This window comes from Austrofundulus limnaeus, unplaced genomic scaffold, assembly GCF_001266775.1.
Source record: "Austrofundulus limnaeus strain Quisiro unplaced genomic scaffold, Austrofundulus_limnaeus-1.0 Scaffold80, whole genome shotgun sequence".
NCBI classification, from domain to species: domain Eukaryota; kingdom Metazoa; phylum Chordata; class Actinopteri; order Cyprinodontiformes; family Rivulidae; genus Austrofundulus; species Austrofundulus limnaeus.
Genome location: NW_013952482.1, coordinates 279,234 through 295,251, shown reverse-complemented (window position 1 = coordinate 295,251; position 16,018 = coordinate 279,234). Strand labels below are relative to the sequence as shown.

The window sequence follows — 16,018 nt, the reverse complement described above, 5'->3', positions numbered from 1 at the left end:
CACACACACACACACACACACACACACACACACACACAATTTTACCTTTTTTAAACACGCTCAGCATCCAGCGATGGTTTTTCAGGCTTCTTGAAGTGACCTCTGACCTCTGACAGTTTTAGTTGTTCACTGTTTTATTTCACTGATTCCCACTTCAAAAAATYKGAACCATCACTTTAACAACRTAAAAACTAGACAAACTTAGCTTCATTAAATGCTATTGTCAAAAATACATTTTCATACCCAGTATACAATAAAACTGTACTTCTTTTTACCTCTTCAGTCTATGTCCTGTTTGCTTAGTCCCACCCTATTCTGCACACAGTGCATGCTGGTTGTTTTTAGACATTGCTGTCTTTTCTGTCTACTCTTTTTACATTTTCAGCAGGAAYGCAAACCTTTTAGCTGTATGCCTCCCGTTTTGTTGTGGCTCCCATGACATTCTGTTGAAATCCTGCAACTTCTAGCGACGTGTACAGATTTTCCCTCCTGGACACAGCAAGGCACCAAGGACAGTGACAGGTTAACCTGCACATCACCCACGTGTGCACAGTTTGATTGACATCAAATACAGCCGCAGTGATGAAAGACTCTCCTGAGTTCTTTACAGCTGTTGGAAAGATGCCAAAACWTTCTTTCCTGCGGTGTTGGCAGTTTGAGAGCCAATCGGGATATATGGAGCATCATCTCAATTTGCAGGGTGAGGGACAAAGGACAAAACTGCAATGTCGTTCCACACAAACACTCACCCTGTTCGTTCTCTGTTAGAATAGACCATAAATGACTGAGATCCATTYGTATTTAAAGGCCCAGCCTTCTTTGAAATGCATATTGCCTGCCACATTTTTGTGTCAGTCTTTTAGACAACTTTTGTTTTGTTTTTTAAAATAAAAGAGATGCAGATATTGCAATTATTCTCAGTAACTACCACATCAAATTTTACCTCAATATTTATAAAATGGTCTGAGATGTTGCCTTATTTGTGTTGTTGATTTCTTATAGCTGTCATGTTGAAATGATGGTAAAATGACTCAGTTGTAGACGGACATCCAGTGATTAGGATCTGAAAGCTTCATTAAAATATGTGCAGTGGTTTATCAAGATATTTTGCTTACAGACAAACAAACCTGACTCCAGTAGTTATTGCCCAAGTTTTCAAAGCTGTTGTCAAAAGATTTAAGACATTTTTTCTATAAATATATTGTGCAATCTATTACAGAATATGAGTTGCGGTCAGCATCACCTACTAACACGCCAAAATAAAAGTCAATATTTGTAAAACTGGTTGAGTCATAACAATCTGTGTGTTTTCTGAGGTCAGCTGGCCATTATGAATCGAGCTGACTCCTAAAGGTCAGCAGTTGTACAATCATTGATCACGTTCTGCAAGTTTTATTAGAATTTGTTCAGAGGCTTACGAGATACTTTAGTTCAAATCAGACACATAAACTTGCACACACACACACACACACACGCACACACAGGCAATATATTATTGCCATCATCTATTGTCGGCAGACAATAATGAGAACATCAATTACTACACTGAATTTAGTACGACTGAAGCTAAAAACCTGAGTTCCTTTCTACAGTAAAGGTTTTACTTTGTTTGGTGTTTTTAGTGTGTATACAAATATCTGTAAAAGGCAGTAAGTTAATGAACATGTACTTCTTCAAACTGCATAAACATTATAGTTGAAAAAAACTCTTGCACAGTACGTTGAACTCAGACTGAGCCATCCTTATGAATAGACAATGTAATTTTTCTAACTCTCAATTATTAAAAGGGTTTTGAAAGATTTAAAACAACACAGGGTGGTTGTAGAAAATCGGTGGTAGGCTTTGTTAGACAATCTGATGTAATGGTGAAACCCACCCTTTCCTTTTTAAACAAAAATGGAATCTGTACTCATTTTCAGGCATAATAAGAGAGTCCATGTTTTGTAAAAATCTACTATTATTGTCACCCTTCACTGAGTGATTTTTACCTCTTTACCAGGGTTGACCAAACATTTTCCCCAAGAGGGCCAAAATGAAAATCTATTTGGGGCCAACTGCAGTAATATAATACTTGAAAAACAAATACTTTTTAAGTGAAGTCCTTTATTTTTAACGATTAAACCTGCAGCCAGAGCAGTGGCCCGCTTTTGTTTTAGTCTGAACAGTTGGAGACTACTGATGGTGGTCAGAGGGTCCGGTGGCGCCGGTGCATGGCAGCCTCGCTTCTGTCAGTGTGCCCCAGGGCAGCTGTGGCTACAGTGTAGTTTGCCATCATCAGTGTGTGAATGTGAGTGTGAATGGGTGAATGTCTGTTAGTGTAAAGCGCTTTGGGGTCCGGAGGGACTTGAAAAGCGCTCTATAAGTTCAGTACCATTTACCATTTACAATTTGGATGTCTGCCATATGTTCAAATAGCAAAGACTCACGGGACAATAATGTCCCATGAATCTTTGCTACTTAGATAAAGTCAGCACCATGAGTGAAGACTATCTGCACTACAGCCCCTTATATAGTCTCTGGGCCAATAGATGAAATTACTAAGTGGAAACACTGTGTTTTTACATAGGACGACAGGTTACAGCCTAGTAACTTTGTCAGCTGTTGGTGGGCCAAATCAAATGGGCCAAATTTGGCCCATGGACCACACTTTGAGCTCCTCTGCTCCATACTGTGTGTCTGTCTGTAAACAAAACATCCCATGAACCAGTTTGCAGATTCAAATGAAACTAGCTTACACAAAACGACTATAACTATAAATTTTACACATAACTGAGCTACAATTCAGTGTGGTAATAGATGAGAGTTATCGCCAACACATTCTATGAGCACTGACAGATTAATTAAAATCCCTTTTTTCAATTTTTGCCCATCAGAGTCAACACACTTTTTTGAAATGTTCACTGCTGTTGATAAGCACCAGAAGACAAAGGCTTTGTATATTTTCACATCACCAGATGCAGCGACTGGCTGTGACAGCGCCTGCCATCGGAGCGGAGAGAGGTTTCATACCTAGTGGGATGAATTTTGGACGATTTTTGGCGGCTAGAGAATATTTTTGGCTTTTGCATCTTGCTGCCTGGCAGAGCTCTCGATAATGTAAACTGTAACAGTTTTGAAGCATAGTCATGAATCAACACGTTGATGAACTGAACATCTAACTAGATTTGAAACAAGACTTATATAATTATTTGTTATTAAATACACGTTTTTATCAGTTAGAGATGGACATTTCTAATCTTCAATTATAYATACTGTATATATTTTTTCAAATAGTCATCGCCCTTGCCCTCTCCAATTGACCAACCACCCCTGCTCCATTCGTCAAGTTACAGGTACTTACGCATTTCGCAAGGTGTGGTAGGTTTTTTTGTTTTTGTTTTGCTTTTTAAATTACTGTGTCCAAATGTAAAGACTTGTGATCAATTATAGTCCACTTACTACAAGTACTGCTTCCAAAAAATACTCTGATGGAAGAGATCCTTCAATAATTGTTGATGCTAAATTTGCTAGCAGGTGTATTAATGTTCCTACATTTTGACAGATTCCCTAAATCTGTTGAGAGGAGTGRGATTTTATCTCAGCAGTAAAGTTGTAGCTCCCCTGTAGTTGTTGTTTCCACTTTGCAATCCTTTCAAAATAAAACTGTCAGCAAAACTAGACACAAAATCACTTCAAGGCTTTTTTAAAATTTATTTATTTACCTATTTATTTATTTATTTTAGATACAGTTGGTTACATTMCCTCTGACACTTAAAGAAATGACAGCTGCATTAATTATTTGACTTTATACTTTTAACAAGTTTTTAAATATTTGAAAATTAATGTTTATCTCTAGGATCACCATATTGGTTGATGAACTGGGATATCTATATTTCTCAAATCACATGGATGGATGGATGGATGGATGGATGGATGGATGGATGGATGGATGGATGGATGGATGGATGGATGGATGGATGGATGGATGGATGGNGATGGATGGATGGATGGATGGATGGATGGATGGATGGATGGATGGATGGATGGATGGATGGATGGATGGATGGATGGATGGATGGATGGATAATCAAGGTTTTCTTGCTTACGATTTGCATATAATAAAATAAAATTGTGAATGTGACCAAACACAACATAAATGTGTCACAAAAAGACCTCATTGCAGAATTTGTTAAATTTAATCACTGTTACTTCATCAGTATTAAAGCAGGAATGAATATGACTATATTTATTACAGTGTACTTTATTCAAGAGTTATAATCACAAAACACTGAAATGCCATCAATTTTTAATTGTTCTGAGCCCTAAATAAAAAAACAGATTATAAAACAATTAAAGAAGCACTCGACTTAAGTTGTGTTTAATTTAGATCTTTTCTAAGCATTTATACTCTGTATGTTGTAGAGAATCCAAACTTTCTTAAAAGCTTTTTAGCAACAGAAATGAAAGCCTGGAATTGCAGGTATGATAAAAGACGTTACTGGTTGTGAACTGTTTTTAATTGGGAGAAGTTTGTATTACTTCCAATTTTTATAAAGCTGACAGCAGAGAGCTTTAAGAAAATCCAGTGTTTGTTTTAAGTTAGAAAAGGTTGCTGCTGAGAGATTTCCCAAATAATTGTTTGGCAGTGAAATATTTTTCCAACCTCATGAAATCACTTTTAGGGCCATATGATAGATGTAATGTTTAGGACAAAGACATTTTCAGTAGTATAATTTCAGCAATACACACAAATTCATATTTCTATCCTTATTAGGACCTTTCATTGCCTTTCATTCACATCCAGTCATTTCTATAGACTAACTCTTACCCCTTACCCTACACCTACACCTGCATATCTAACCACAACCCATAAATGGAGCTCCACCATATTGGACCAGTCTTTAGTCCCCATAAGAACTACTGGTCGTGACAATGTAAGTGTGTGTGCCAGAAATAATCCTAAAAAAGTAACAAATACAAGTACACACACACRCAAACCAATACAATATATATATAGCAGCATCAAATGAAGTAGCATAAGCAATATGATTGCATAGCACTAGAGGCAAGAAAGACRTGGACAAACACAAGTTACATCAGTGAATGAAGAGAAATAAAAACTATATCTGACATTAGCCAAAATCTTACTTCAAAATGTTGCTTACTTGCAAGAAAGTTCAACAATTTCCCTCAAAATACAGCTGCAGACATGGCACTAGGCATCCATAATATGGGGGGAAATAAATAAATTATATATTTATTTTTTTATTTTATTTTTTTATTGAGACCGTTTTTTGCATTAAGCTGCAACATCACTGTCTTGTCAGTGGTGAGACGCTGCTTGTCTTTGTCAGGCTGCATCCAGGTGCCGTTAGCCACAGGTGTATTACAGCAATGCTTAACATTGTTATGTAAGCTGAATATAGAGATAGCTAATTACCCATTTGTAGCAGAGTAAACTAAGAACAAATCTAACAAAACAGATCACTGCACTGTGAAGTGTAAATAATGAGCCACATAATGCTTTCAAAGCACAACTGGGTTGGCACAACACATCCAGAGTTGGTCAAGCTCCTATGGTTGCATCACAGTCAGGTAGAAAAAAAAATCTGCAGTTTTTTTTTCTTTTCAAAATACCATGCCGAAATGTAATTGAGTGTATCACAGCATTTACAAACTCTACTTAAATAATTTTGGTATCAAAATAAAGCTAACATTGAACCTGAATTGTTTTTTTTCATTAGGCAATATAAAACCTATTTTAAACCATAATGAACTCGGCTAAAAACTCTTGGAAACCATAAATCCACTTGTGAACATCACCTGTGCAAAGATCCATGCTGCTAAAACGAACTGGAGCAAAGTTACAGAGGTTTTAGTAAAGAAATAATTTAGCATTTTGTCATTCTGCACAGAACAGACCATAATGGTAGCATTAACAAATGTTATGAAATCTTAAGATTTTACATCCAAAAGTTAGAGATTTTTTCTTACCTGCCTGAAAAGACTTGTTATTGAATGTTTGTTCTTTTTGAAAAATTATCCAAACATTTATTTGTCACCATATACAGTATATCAAGTAAAATAATGAGAAATTGTATTTGATTTCAGTTGGACCATATTCACTCAAAATCAAGAGAAAAAAACTTTCAACACACTTTACAACATATTTATCTACGTGACTTGCTTTGAAAATATAACGTCAAAAATCTTTCCTTTACAGATTTGCTTGAATATAGCCTACTGTGTTTACACAATTGCAATGGCGCCATTTTTTACAGTTTGTTTACTTTCTGATTCAACTGCTTGACGTTTGAACTGTGTTTGGTGAATGTAAATATAGTTTCCATGAGGTTTTAGCCAAGATTTTTAGGTTTCTTTTGATACCAAACATGTCCAGGTTCAACTGACAGATCTTAAGTCAAAAGAAGTTAAAAGAAATAGAAAATGGAAAAAGCTGTTTTGGGACTCAAGAGGTTAAAACATTTTTTAAAACAATACTGGTTCATGCATTCAAATTCTTTAATTCTTAAATTAAATTATTTAACTCTTCAAGTCATTCAGGAATAAAATACTTTTTCTGAAAAAAAAATCCATTAAAAACACTTTAAATATTGCCTGAATGTCCCTCGTGTGGAGTTATGTTTGTTAACTGCATGGTGCACCTGGCTGGTTTGCATAGTTTTGCCATTTCCCAAAATCACAAATCAAAGACTATGTCAGATAAGTAATGTAACACTTCATTACGTGTGAAGCCTGAATCTGGTTTCGTTCGAGTCTCGAACAGCTGYGTCGGATTGAAGGGTAATTTCAGAGACAGTTAACCTCCCTCAGTGTTTGCTTTGACATGAAGAAAATGTTGGCCCCAAAAAGCGGTTTTTAAACACATTATCACCAGGAGAAGATGCATAGGAGCAAATATTTTTTTTCTGAACGTTTCATAAACAAGCCATAATGGCCATTTGTCACRAAGATAAAATGGCTTAGCACGTACTCCAGTGTAATCTCAGCTGGCACAGCTGGAGCAGGTCTCCAGTGCACATGCTCTATGAACCCATAAACGAGGAATCATGAGGTATCCCACCGAGGCTCTCTGCACATATAGTAYGCAGTCAGAAGGAAACCTTCACGGGAGCAAATGGGGAACCATATCAAGGCAATCTAATGGGCAATATTCATCCAAGCGTTCTTTGTCAAAAGTTTATCACTCATGTGGTGTAGAATGTGTTTGTTGTCCTGAGAATAACGTTCTGATTTCAGAGACTGATGCCACGCAAACTGAATAAACTATTTTGAAGACACGGCTTTCTTACTTTGAAAGGATTAACAGCTATTTGAAAATCGTCTTGAAATTGTGTGACTGCAGAAATGGGGGTTTTATTTTGTGTCAAATCACGCAAGAGCCAWTAACAGTGGTCAACAAAAATATTTCAGATTATTATCTGATGACTGATACATGACTTGCAAAATTATACTTGTTAATTAATGATTAGCAAAGTTACCAAATCGTGCTAAAGGCTGCTGCCAGAGTTCGGATGAGAGTTGGGAGTAAAAAAAAATCATATTTCTGCAGATTAAGCTTCTCTCCACTGACGATTTGTAAAAACCAAAGTAGAATTTAAAAACTCGCTTCTAACATATAAAACTTGCAATAACCAAGCCCCAGCTTATATTAAAGAYCTTATTGTTCCATATTTCCCCTGCAGAGCACTTTACTCTCAAACTGGGGGTTTACTTGTGGTTCCTAGAGTTTCTAAAAGAACTGGAGGCAGARCTTTMAGTTATYAGGCTCCTTTGTTGTGGAACCAACTTCCATTTTCTGTTCATGAGGCTGACAATCTGTTTACTTTTAAATTTAGACTTAAGACTTTCCTATTTCATTAGGAAAAAAAGTAAAACATTAATTATCTCTATATAAATAAGCTAAATAGAATAATTTATCTTGTATTAAAATATACTACACCAGAGGATCGTATAATAAAAGCTACATTCTTCCACTTCCCCATCTGAATATCTCAGTGTACATCAAAGGATCAATTCAGTAATGTATTATTTATTGGAAAGGCTTTCCAATAAGTTTATTATTTTTAGTTTGACTTTTTTAAGCTAACGTTCAACTGCATTTTTTTTTTTTGTCAGGAATGAGACATCAGGATGTTTGTGACAGCCTGTTACCGCTTTTTGTGGAAGTCCCTGACAAGTACTGTGTACTTCTGAAAATATTTCCTTTGACACCGATTCAGTTTGAAGACAGGCAAGTTCAGCTGAGATAATCCAAGTTCACCATGCTGAAGACGCAGAAGTCCAACAGGTTGTGATTTCTTTRAAAAGAATTTGTCATCACTGGGAAAATGGGACTTAACCCTCTGCTGCACTTTTTTTTCCCATCATGAGAAAAAAATTGTGTCTTTTTCACTTAGAAATAAGTTAAACTACCATGTTTGGGGAACAGATATTTTAAGGGCTGTATTTTGAGGTATTTTATAGCAATATTGAGCAACAACGGATACTGTCTATTCATATTTATAAGGGTGTGTGTGTGCTAGTGTGTGCACACATGTGGTATGGTAGCTGCTGTTCTCAAGTGAATTCCATTTAGCATTCCCCTTATGTCACCTTTTATCAATTGAGCAGTGGTGTGAACGTGTAAAACCATCATTAAAGCAGGGACAGATTATCCATGTGTTATCTCCTCTTGTGTCATAATGTCTGATTTAATGCAAAAATGTATTAATCATCTCACTGAGCCACTRAGCTAATTATGTCGTAACATATGTAACACATGAAGCTGTAAGCACAAGATCCACAATCCATGGAATCTGTGACATTTCAACCRCTCCCAGTGATTCTTACTGGAGACAATTGAAAAAGACAAAATTATGCCAGCGCTTTCATGGGGGCTGATTGTGATTCATAGTTGTAAAAACTGAAAGATTGTGAGTGTAAGAAGYCAAAGACTGTCTAACTAGGACACAGATGCATTAGACTAAACCAAATGTGAGATCTGTCAAAGTGTAGAAGTTGACATTTGAGTTTTTTATGGGTTAAATTGGCTAAAATGACAGGTCTGGCTGCATGCAGGCCACCTGCACAGCCTCTTTTTGAGCTTGGAAAAACCTCAGACTGAAAAAGTGGAGAAGAAAAAGGCACCACACAGTGAAACAAAACCTCCTATGAAGCATGAAAATGTGCTCAATCTTAAAACCACATGTTGAGTTTAATACTAATCAAGTTCATTCACAAGCGCTTTATTCAAATAGACACAATGTGTGTGTGTGGGGGGGGGGGGGGATTACGACCCAAAACAAAAGCCCCATCTTGAAAGATTGCAAAAATAATAAATAACATTTTAAAAAAAGCTTATTCATGTGCATCATTTTAATATTTCCTAACAGAAAAAGTGGTGGCTTTAAAGCAGCCATAATGAAAATAACACTTTAAAATTTTTAAGGGTGTTGCTGGTAGTGAGATAACCAAATATTCTCACCCAGCCCTGTAAGTCCCACTCAGCGAAGAAATGTTCAGTAATTAGTTTTCATTTTCTGTCCTGCAAATCTACAGCGTACGTTCAGTCTCTGTGGTTCAATCAACCTCATTTCCAGCTCCAATAAGCAGCTGTTTTCATTGAAAAAAAAAATCTTTTTTTTTAAAAATTAAAAATGCTCCGATAAACCCAACGCATGCTATCAGCCTGCCACAAAGTGACTCTAACAAGTGCAATATATTTCACCAGGGAGCTACTGCAGTCCAAAACAATCATTAAAACGAGTGCGTACCGGACCTACTTCATTAAGTAGCTGGAGGCACATGTCTGGAAATAAATGCTCATATTGCTTCAGGTCTGCTGTAGTTCTTAATAAGCAATTGTTTCCCACCGTGTTCACCATCACACTGAAGCTCCTTTTTTTTTTGGTGGGGGGAGAAGGAGGGATGTGCAGCTTYGAGAGTCTCTTTTACCRAASTTTTAGTTTTATTCCGCRAAGACTAACCAGYCTCAAGCTCTTTCCGTGTGTCCATTACTCTGCTCTGAGCAAGCAAGATTTGCCACGCACACGTTTGACTCTCAAGTCAGTAACGATAACTGAGGGCTATTATTGTTGTCTAATCATTTTAATAAATATTTCTGTTGACTCTAGCCATTAAACAGCATTAACCTTTGACTATGAATGTATGCCCGGTCAATACTAAGCCGCTGAGACCTTCAGATGTCGTCTTGCACCTGACTTTCTGTCGATAGAGGTCAATAAAAGTCATAAACTTGCATTTAACCTTCAACAATGGCATCTGTTAAGCAAATAATGMTGGCATTCAATCACTGTGTGAACAAGATAACACTGATTTTATTGGTATAAAACTAATGATACAGTAAGAACGCAATGTAATATATTAATAAATATTATTATTATGTTTATTAAAAGTCAAGAAATCCAAGGTCCTTTTCTGGTTCCTGCATCTGCAACAAGAGGCTTTGGGGATGGAACTGTTTTGACAAATGTGCAAGTTTAAAATAGAAAACATGAAATGCAAATTCATTCAAAAGATGCATAGATGGCGAATTCTTGGTTATAGGCCTATTTTGCCTGTCATGCTTCTAAATCCACCATGAAACCWCCTCTCAAGACGGATAAAGATTATCCTGATTTTAAGCATCAAAACTATCTCCTTTATGAGTCATTTAAAACGCAGACAATCTGAGACTGAGTAAAGATATATTCTTATTATTAAATCCAAATCGGAGCTTTGAGTATATCATTCATCAGGTCTAAGGAAAAAAAACTTTTTTTTTTCTGATTTATTCCAATCCGATTACTCAAATCTTTGCCATAAGGTCTTGAAAGACTGCACTGGAAGTGGATAACGYCTTAAAAATCTAAAGCAGATGGAAACACTTTAAAACCATTAAAATTTCAATAATGCAGGTATGCACCGGATATACTGAATTAGCCACAGACACGTGCGCAGGTCATTCACTGAGAGAGTAAGGGTTCACTGCAAATGTGGCAAACCATAGAAATTTCAATCATCTAGACTCGTAAAACAGTTACAAACATATTACAACTTAAACRATCTTGCAGCATCAAAGATAAATCCTCCTACATGGTCATCATCATTATATAGCAATCAGTTAAAAACCTGTATAAGTCAAACCCTACTTAATATCACTATGGCTCACTAACTCATTAAATGAGACCACCAACTGTGTTTTGATTAAATGATTAAATAGCACACGTTTATAAGAGGCTTTTGGGTTATTAACTTCTGTCTCRCACGGCAACATCACACATTGCTATACAGAAGATTAGCGGGGGTCAAATGACTCATTATCATATGTCACTCAGTGCTTTTTATGGGTAATTGCTAGAGAAGGGAAAACGCAAACCTTCCTTTTCATCATCTCGAGGTCTTGAGATGAGACATTTGACCTGCTGTTGTAACTAAGAAGAAAGCAGCCGTGAGGGCAGGCCGTCGGCTTTTACTTTCTTCTAACGGAGACGAAAAGAACAAGTTTGATTAGCTGGTCATCCAGGGACATGCAGGACCAGATTCTGCTTTTTGCAAACCGATTACAAGAAGCAGCGAAGCACAAGTAAAGTGTCAGTGACTTTGAAAAGAGCAGATGACAGGTAAAGGTCATGTGTCTGAATAGACATTAAGGATGTATAGTGTGAAACCATAAATTGATTTTAAACAAATGGATACCAAGCCTTTCTTTATAAACAGGATTAAATCATGTAGCTCACGTGTCAAACTCAAGGCCCATGGGCCAAATGTGGCTTGTTTTGGCATTTTATGTGGCCTGCAAGAGCTTCAAAGATGTGGCAAAGTCTTAAATATGCTGCTTAAAGTCACTGCATTTTCTACAGCTACACTTGCTGAGGCCCAGTTGTACTAGGAAGTGAGAATTTCCCATTTACAYATTGTAAATTTAAACTGGAATAGTAGGAACTCCCTGTCAGAAAGTGGGAGAGTTTAGAGTTCAAGACAGCAGCTGCTCACCACAGCTCAACCGTGAGTAAAACTTTCTCACTTTTACTTTTAATAGTATTTCTGTATTTTGTATTTCCCATTTAGTCAGTCATAAACATACTTTTTAGTCTTTATAAGACAACATGTTAAAACAATGTTTAAATGCAGGAAATACCAGGGAGAGCTTAGTTATTGTTTGTTAGCGGGGCTCGGCGAGGAACGTGTCGTTTCATGTTTAATCAAAGTTAAATACAAAACTTTTAAGACAATTACAACTGGCCCTTTCAGGACCACCATAATGATCATGTGCCCCTCAGACAAAATGAGTTTGACACCCCCCAATGTAGTTCTTATCTTAAAAGATGGCAATACCACTGTCATGACAATCACTGTCAGGATGCAGGTCACAAAAGTGCATTTCCCATGCATGACTTATTTTGACATTTTTAAACATCTTTCAAATTATTTTTACGAGCTCTGAGCAGCAGTCATGTTTGACTACTCCCACCTACACCTGGCAACTATAAAAGTGAAGAAAAGAAGAAAAATAATCCCATCTCTGTCTTTGTATTATTGAGGTCCTTTACCAATGTTTAACCATACTTTTAATCATTGTTTATTTCATGACTGTATGGCCTGCAATTCTTTCATTCAGTTTTTTACGACTCGTTTCTATTTTTAACTCRGTCATTGGTTACACCTCATGGTTTTAGGACTGCCTTTGCAGATTGTTGTTTTCACCCTCTGTGCTTTTTCTCTGTCTGGAAGGTAGGCTGTTTTTGTTCCACTGTGTTTCAAATTTAGCTGGAATGAAAACTAAATAGTCAAACTTTCTGAAATAAAATCATAAGATCCCATAGCGATAATATTGCACGTTGCCTTCAGTTATAGACATTTTATTCTTGAGTTGTTGCTGTTTTTTTGAAGAATTTGCCACAGTAAATAAATAAAACTCCCTGTTTCAAAGAGTTAAACATGCCTCATGTTTCTTTCATGAGAAGAAGACTTCTGCATGACTGCTTGCTGAATCTACATTGCAGGCATACAGTATGTAGATTTTGGACTAATTTTGAACTAAGACATAATATTGCAATCTAAAACACGAATGCTGTACGTTTAACAGCTTTCTTTCTTTGACAMTTCTTTAAAATGTCACAATACATGTGCTTATGGCAGAGGGTTTTTTTTTGCACACATCTACTCAACGAAAGCCAAATAATCTAGAGTGTCGTCTCGTTAAAGAGGGAGACTAATGAAAAAAAGAAGAGCACATTTGCTGCGAGAAATTAAACAGAGAAGCAGATAAATCCAGTCTCGCTCCATGACGACAGAGACGAGCCTTTCTGGAGACAATAGCTTCTAAAAGACTCTACCTGCTCTGCCACCAGCAGCACTGGTTCAGTGAGCAGCTCAGTCAGATGCTTCTCGACACATCATTTCAAGGCTACGTCATCGCCAAGCCAAAAAAAGGGACTCCGTGTTATGTTATGCATCGCTGAGAAGTTTATTTTATTTTTTTTTTATTTCTGCTCTTATCCTGTTAAGCTTTGTTTCTGTGGCGGGTTRATATGGCGGACCGTGCGAGGGATGAAAACCTCACAAAGGCCCAGCCGGGCGAGAAAAATGCTCTCCGGAGCGACGACAAGAAAAAAACKAGAACAAGAAGAAGAACGTGAACAGAAAAGTAGGCCTTTGCTACAAAACGCCACTGAGGTTTGGAGGGGTGTTATGACATCACATGCACAATTCACTGTAGCTTTGCACAAGATATTTATATTAATGAAGACAGCAACAGCTCTCGACACTCATCGTTGCCCACTCTGCCGCGTTTGTGCCCCACAGGGTCGATCTCCTCTCGTGTCATCCTACCATTCAAGAAAACAGGCTACTGCTGAGCACATCATCAGTCTCTCCTGAGCKCCCCACGCCACGGTGGGTTTGGTTTTGGCACGGAACGGTAATCTACCCTAAATGATGGTGATAAATAGACATACGTCCCATCACGTGGTGAGCCTATGAAGATGGACGGCATTTACTTGCCAGCGGGGATCAAACCTGATGGAGATTTATGGGATTTCGAGGCTGGCCTACATATTTTTGTCTTGTCAGACTCCTTATAGGCAGGCAGCCCCTCTCTCTGTGTATGTACGTAAGGGGGCCTCGCTGTGAGCGAGAAGAAGAGGAAGAAGGAGGCTTGGTGTGTCAGACTTGGCACGGGAAGCAGGAGGGGGGAAAAAACGGAAGAAAATGTGTTTCCACAACGTGACTGCATTCAAAGCCCTGAAAACTGTAATTTGAGATATGAATTCATTACACGGCTTCTCTTCAACAGACTTGCGGGGAGGAGGAAGGTAATGCGGTGCAACAGCGCCCCCTAGCGAACCTCCCCCCTTGCAAGACCGGTTACCTTTGGTGTCACAACGCGGCGCGGCTGCTGCGGCTCTGGAGTTGGGGAGCTTTTGCGCCTTCGTCTTCGGAGTCCGTGCGATGGWTGCTGGGCTTTATCCTCACTTCTGTGGGTCGAGGGCCCACGCGGGGGCCCGCCACGACCCGTGCGCTTAGGGGCACTGGCATTTCGGTTCCTTCTCACAGCGTCAGTGAAAGCAGAGCAAAAGTGTTCGAACTTGTTCTGGGGGGGAGTGGAGGGAAAAAAATTAAAAAGAGGAAATATTATTCATGGCGCTGCAGCTTCAGGAAGCACAGGCTTGTTGACTTTAATGTTTATATAATGTCATCATGACTTTTAAGCTGTTTAAGATCACAGATCAGTGGGTTTATATGTTGGAGAGGGGTGCGAGTTAAATCTAAAGGTGGTCAAATTAGAAGCTGTGAAGTAGAGAGAGAGAAAAAAAAGGGAAAAGGAGTGGAGGAAAAACAGCCTGTGGCTCCTGTATTCCCCTCACGCTCCTCTCCACGGTTTATGTAGGGCATGCAGCAGGTTGTGTGTGTGTGGAGGAGGACTCGGACTCAACCAGGATCACCAACCAGCCCAAAAAATAAATAAATAAATAAATAAATAAAACTGCTGCTGCTCCAGTTTGAGGAGGAGAAAGGCGAGCGCGTGGCTGCTCTAATGATTATATTCAGGGAAGAGTTTAATTGAACTTAAACGCTAAAAGACAGACACACTGCTCACCCCATTCCCGTGACACATCTCTCCAGGCGGCCAGGTGGAGATGACATTGCAGCCTGTTACTCCATTCCGGTGCCCTCGGCAGGAGTGGGGTGGGGGGGGTGGGGGTCACAAAACGACTCCTCACCGGCCGGTTAATCCATTAGCTTCTCTCTCCCTTCCCCCCCAAAAATAATAATATTAATAAATAAAAAACACCCAAATCAGATAAATCCACCTGTCTGGTTCTGAAGACCTGCGCCCTCCACCTCCTTCCTCCTCCTCCTCCTCCTCCTCCCCCTCTCCCCCTCCTCGGGTAAAAAGGTATTCCTCTCGATGTCAAACGCGGTCCGTTCCACATAAAGAACAATAAATAAATAAACCAAAATAAAAAAAAAAATGGGGGAGAAAAAAAACACCCCAAAAAATAACTGTGTCAGTCAGACCACCTCGGATCCAAAACAAGCGTGGGGTTTTTTTTTGGAATCTCCAGCGGCAGCCCCGCGCGCGTTCCGCAGTGAGAGAGAGCTCGTGGACAGGTCCGCGCGCCTCCTCCTCCTCCACCACCTCCTCCTCCTCCGCCGTCTCTTCTCCTTTTCTCCTGTCTTCTTCTTCTTCCTCCTCCTCCTCCTCCTCTTATTTGCACCGCGCTCCGGATTCTTGGAGACTGAAGAGGGGATTCCGTCACAAATAACATCAAAACTCTCTCTCTCTCTCTCTCTCTCTCTCTCCCTCACACACACACACGCACGCACGCACACACACAAGCAGAGATAGAGGAGGAGGAAAGGAGAGGCAAAAAAATAAAAAATACGCACACTCTCCCACTCTCGCGCCCTCCTTTCCCCCCCTTTGCTGCTTCTTCCTCTTCTTGCGCGTGAGCTCACGCGCTCAACAAAACCCGGAACAAGTTTAAACGGGTCGACTTATTTCTCAGTACGGCGCGACAGTCAGACAGAC

General features: G+C 38.8%; 1 protein-coding gene across 1 annotated transcript in view; it reads right to left on the bottom strand.

Annotated features, from left to right (window-relative positions):
• Nucleotides 1-15,790, bottom strand: part of grin2ab (glutamate receptor, ionotropic, N-methyl D-aspartate 2A, b) — a gene marked incomplete in the record, with an annotated part of 148,790 nt that extends 133,000 nt beyond the window's left edge. Inside the window, 2 exon segments of the mRNA XM_014011379.1 lie at nt 14,354-14,575; nt 15,083-15,790. Of these exon segments, the coding sequence (XP_013866833.1) occupies nt 14,354-14,575; nt 15,083-15,100 (240 nt within the window).
• Nucleotides 15,791-16,018: the final 228 nt, after the last annotated feature.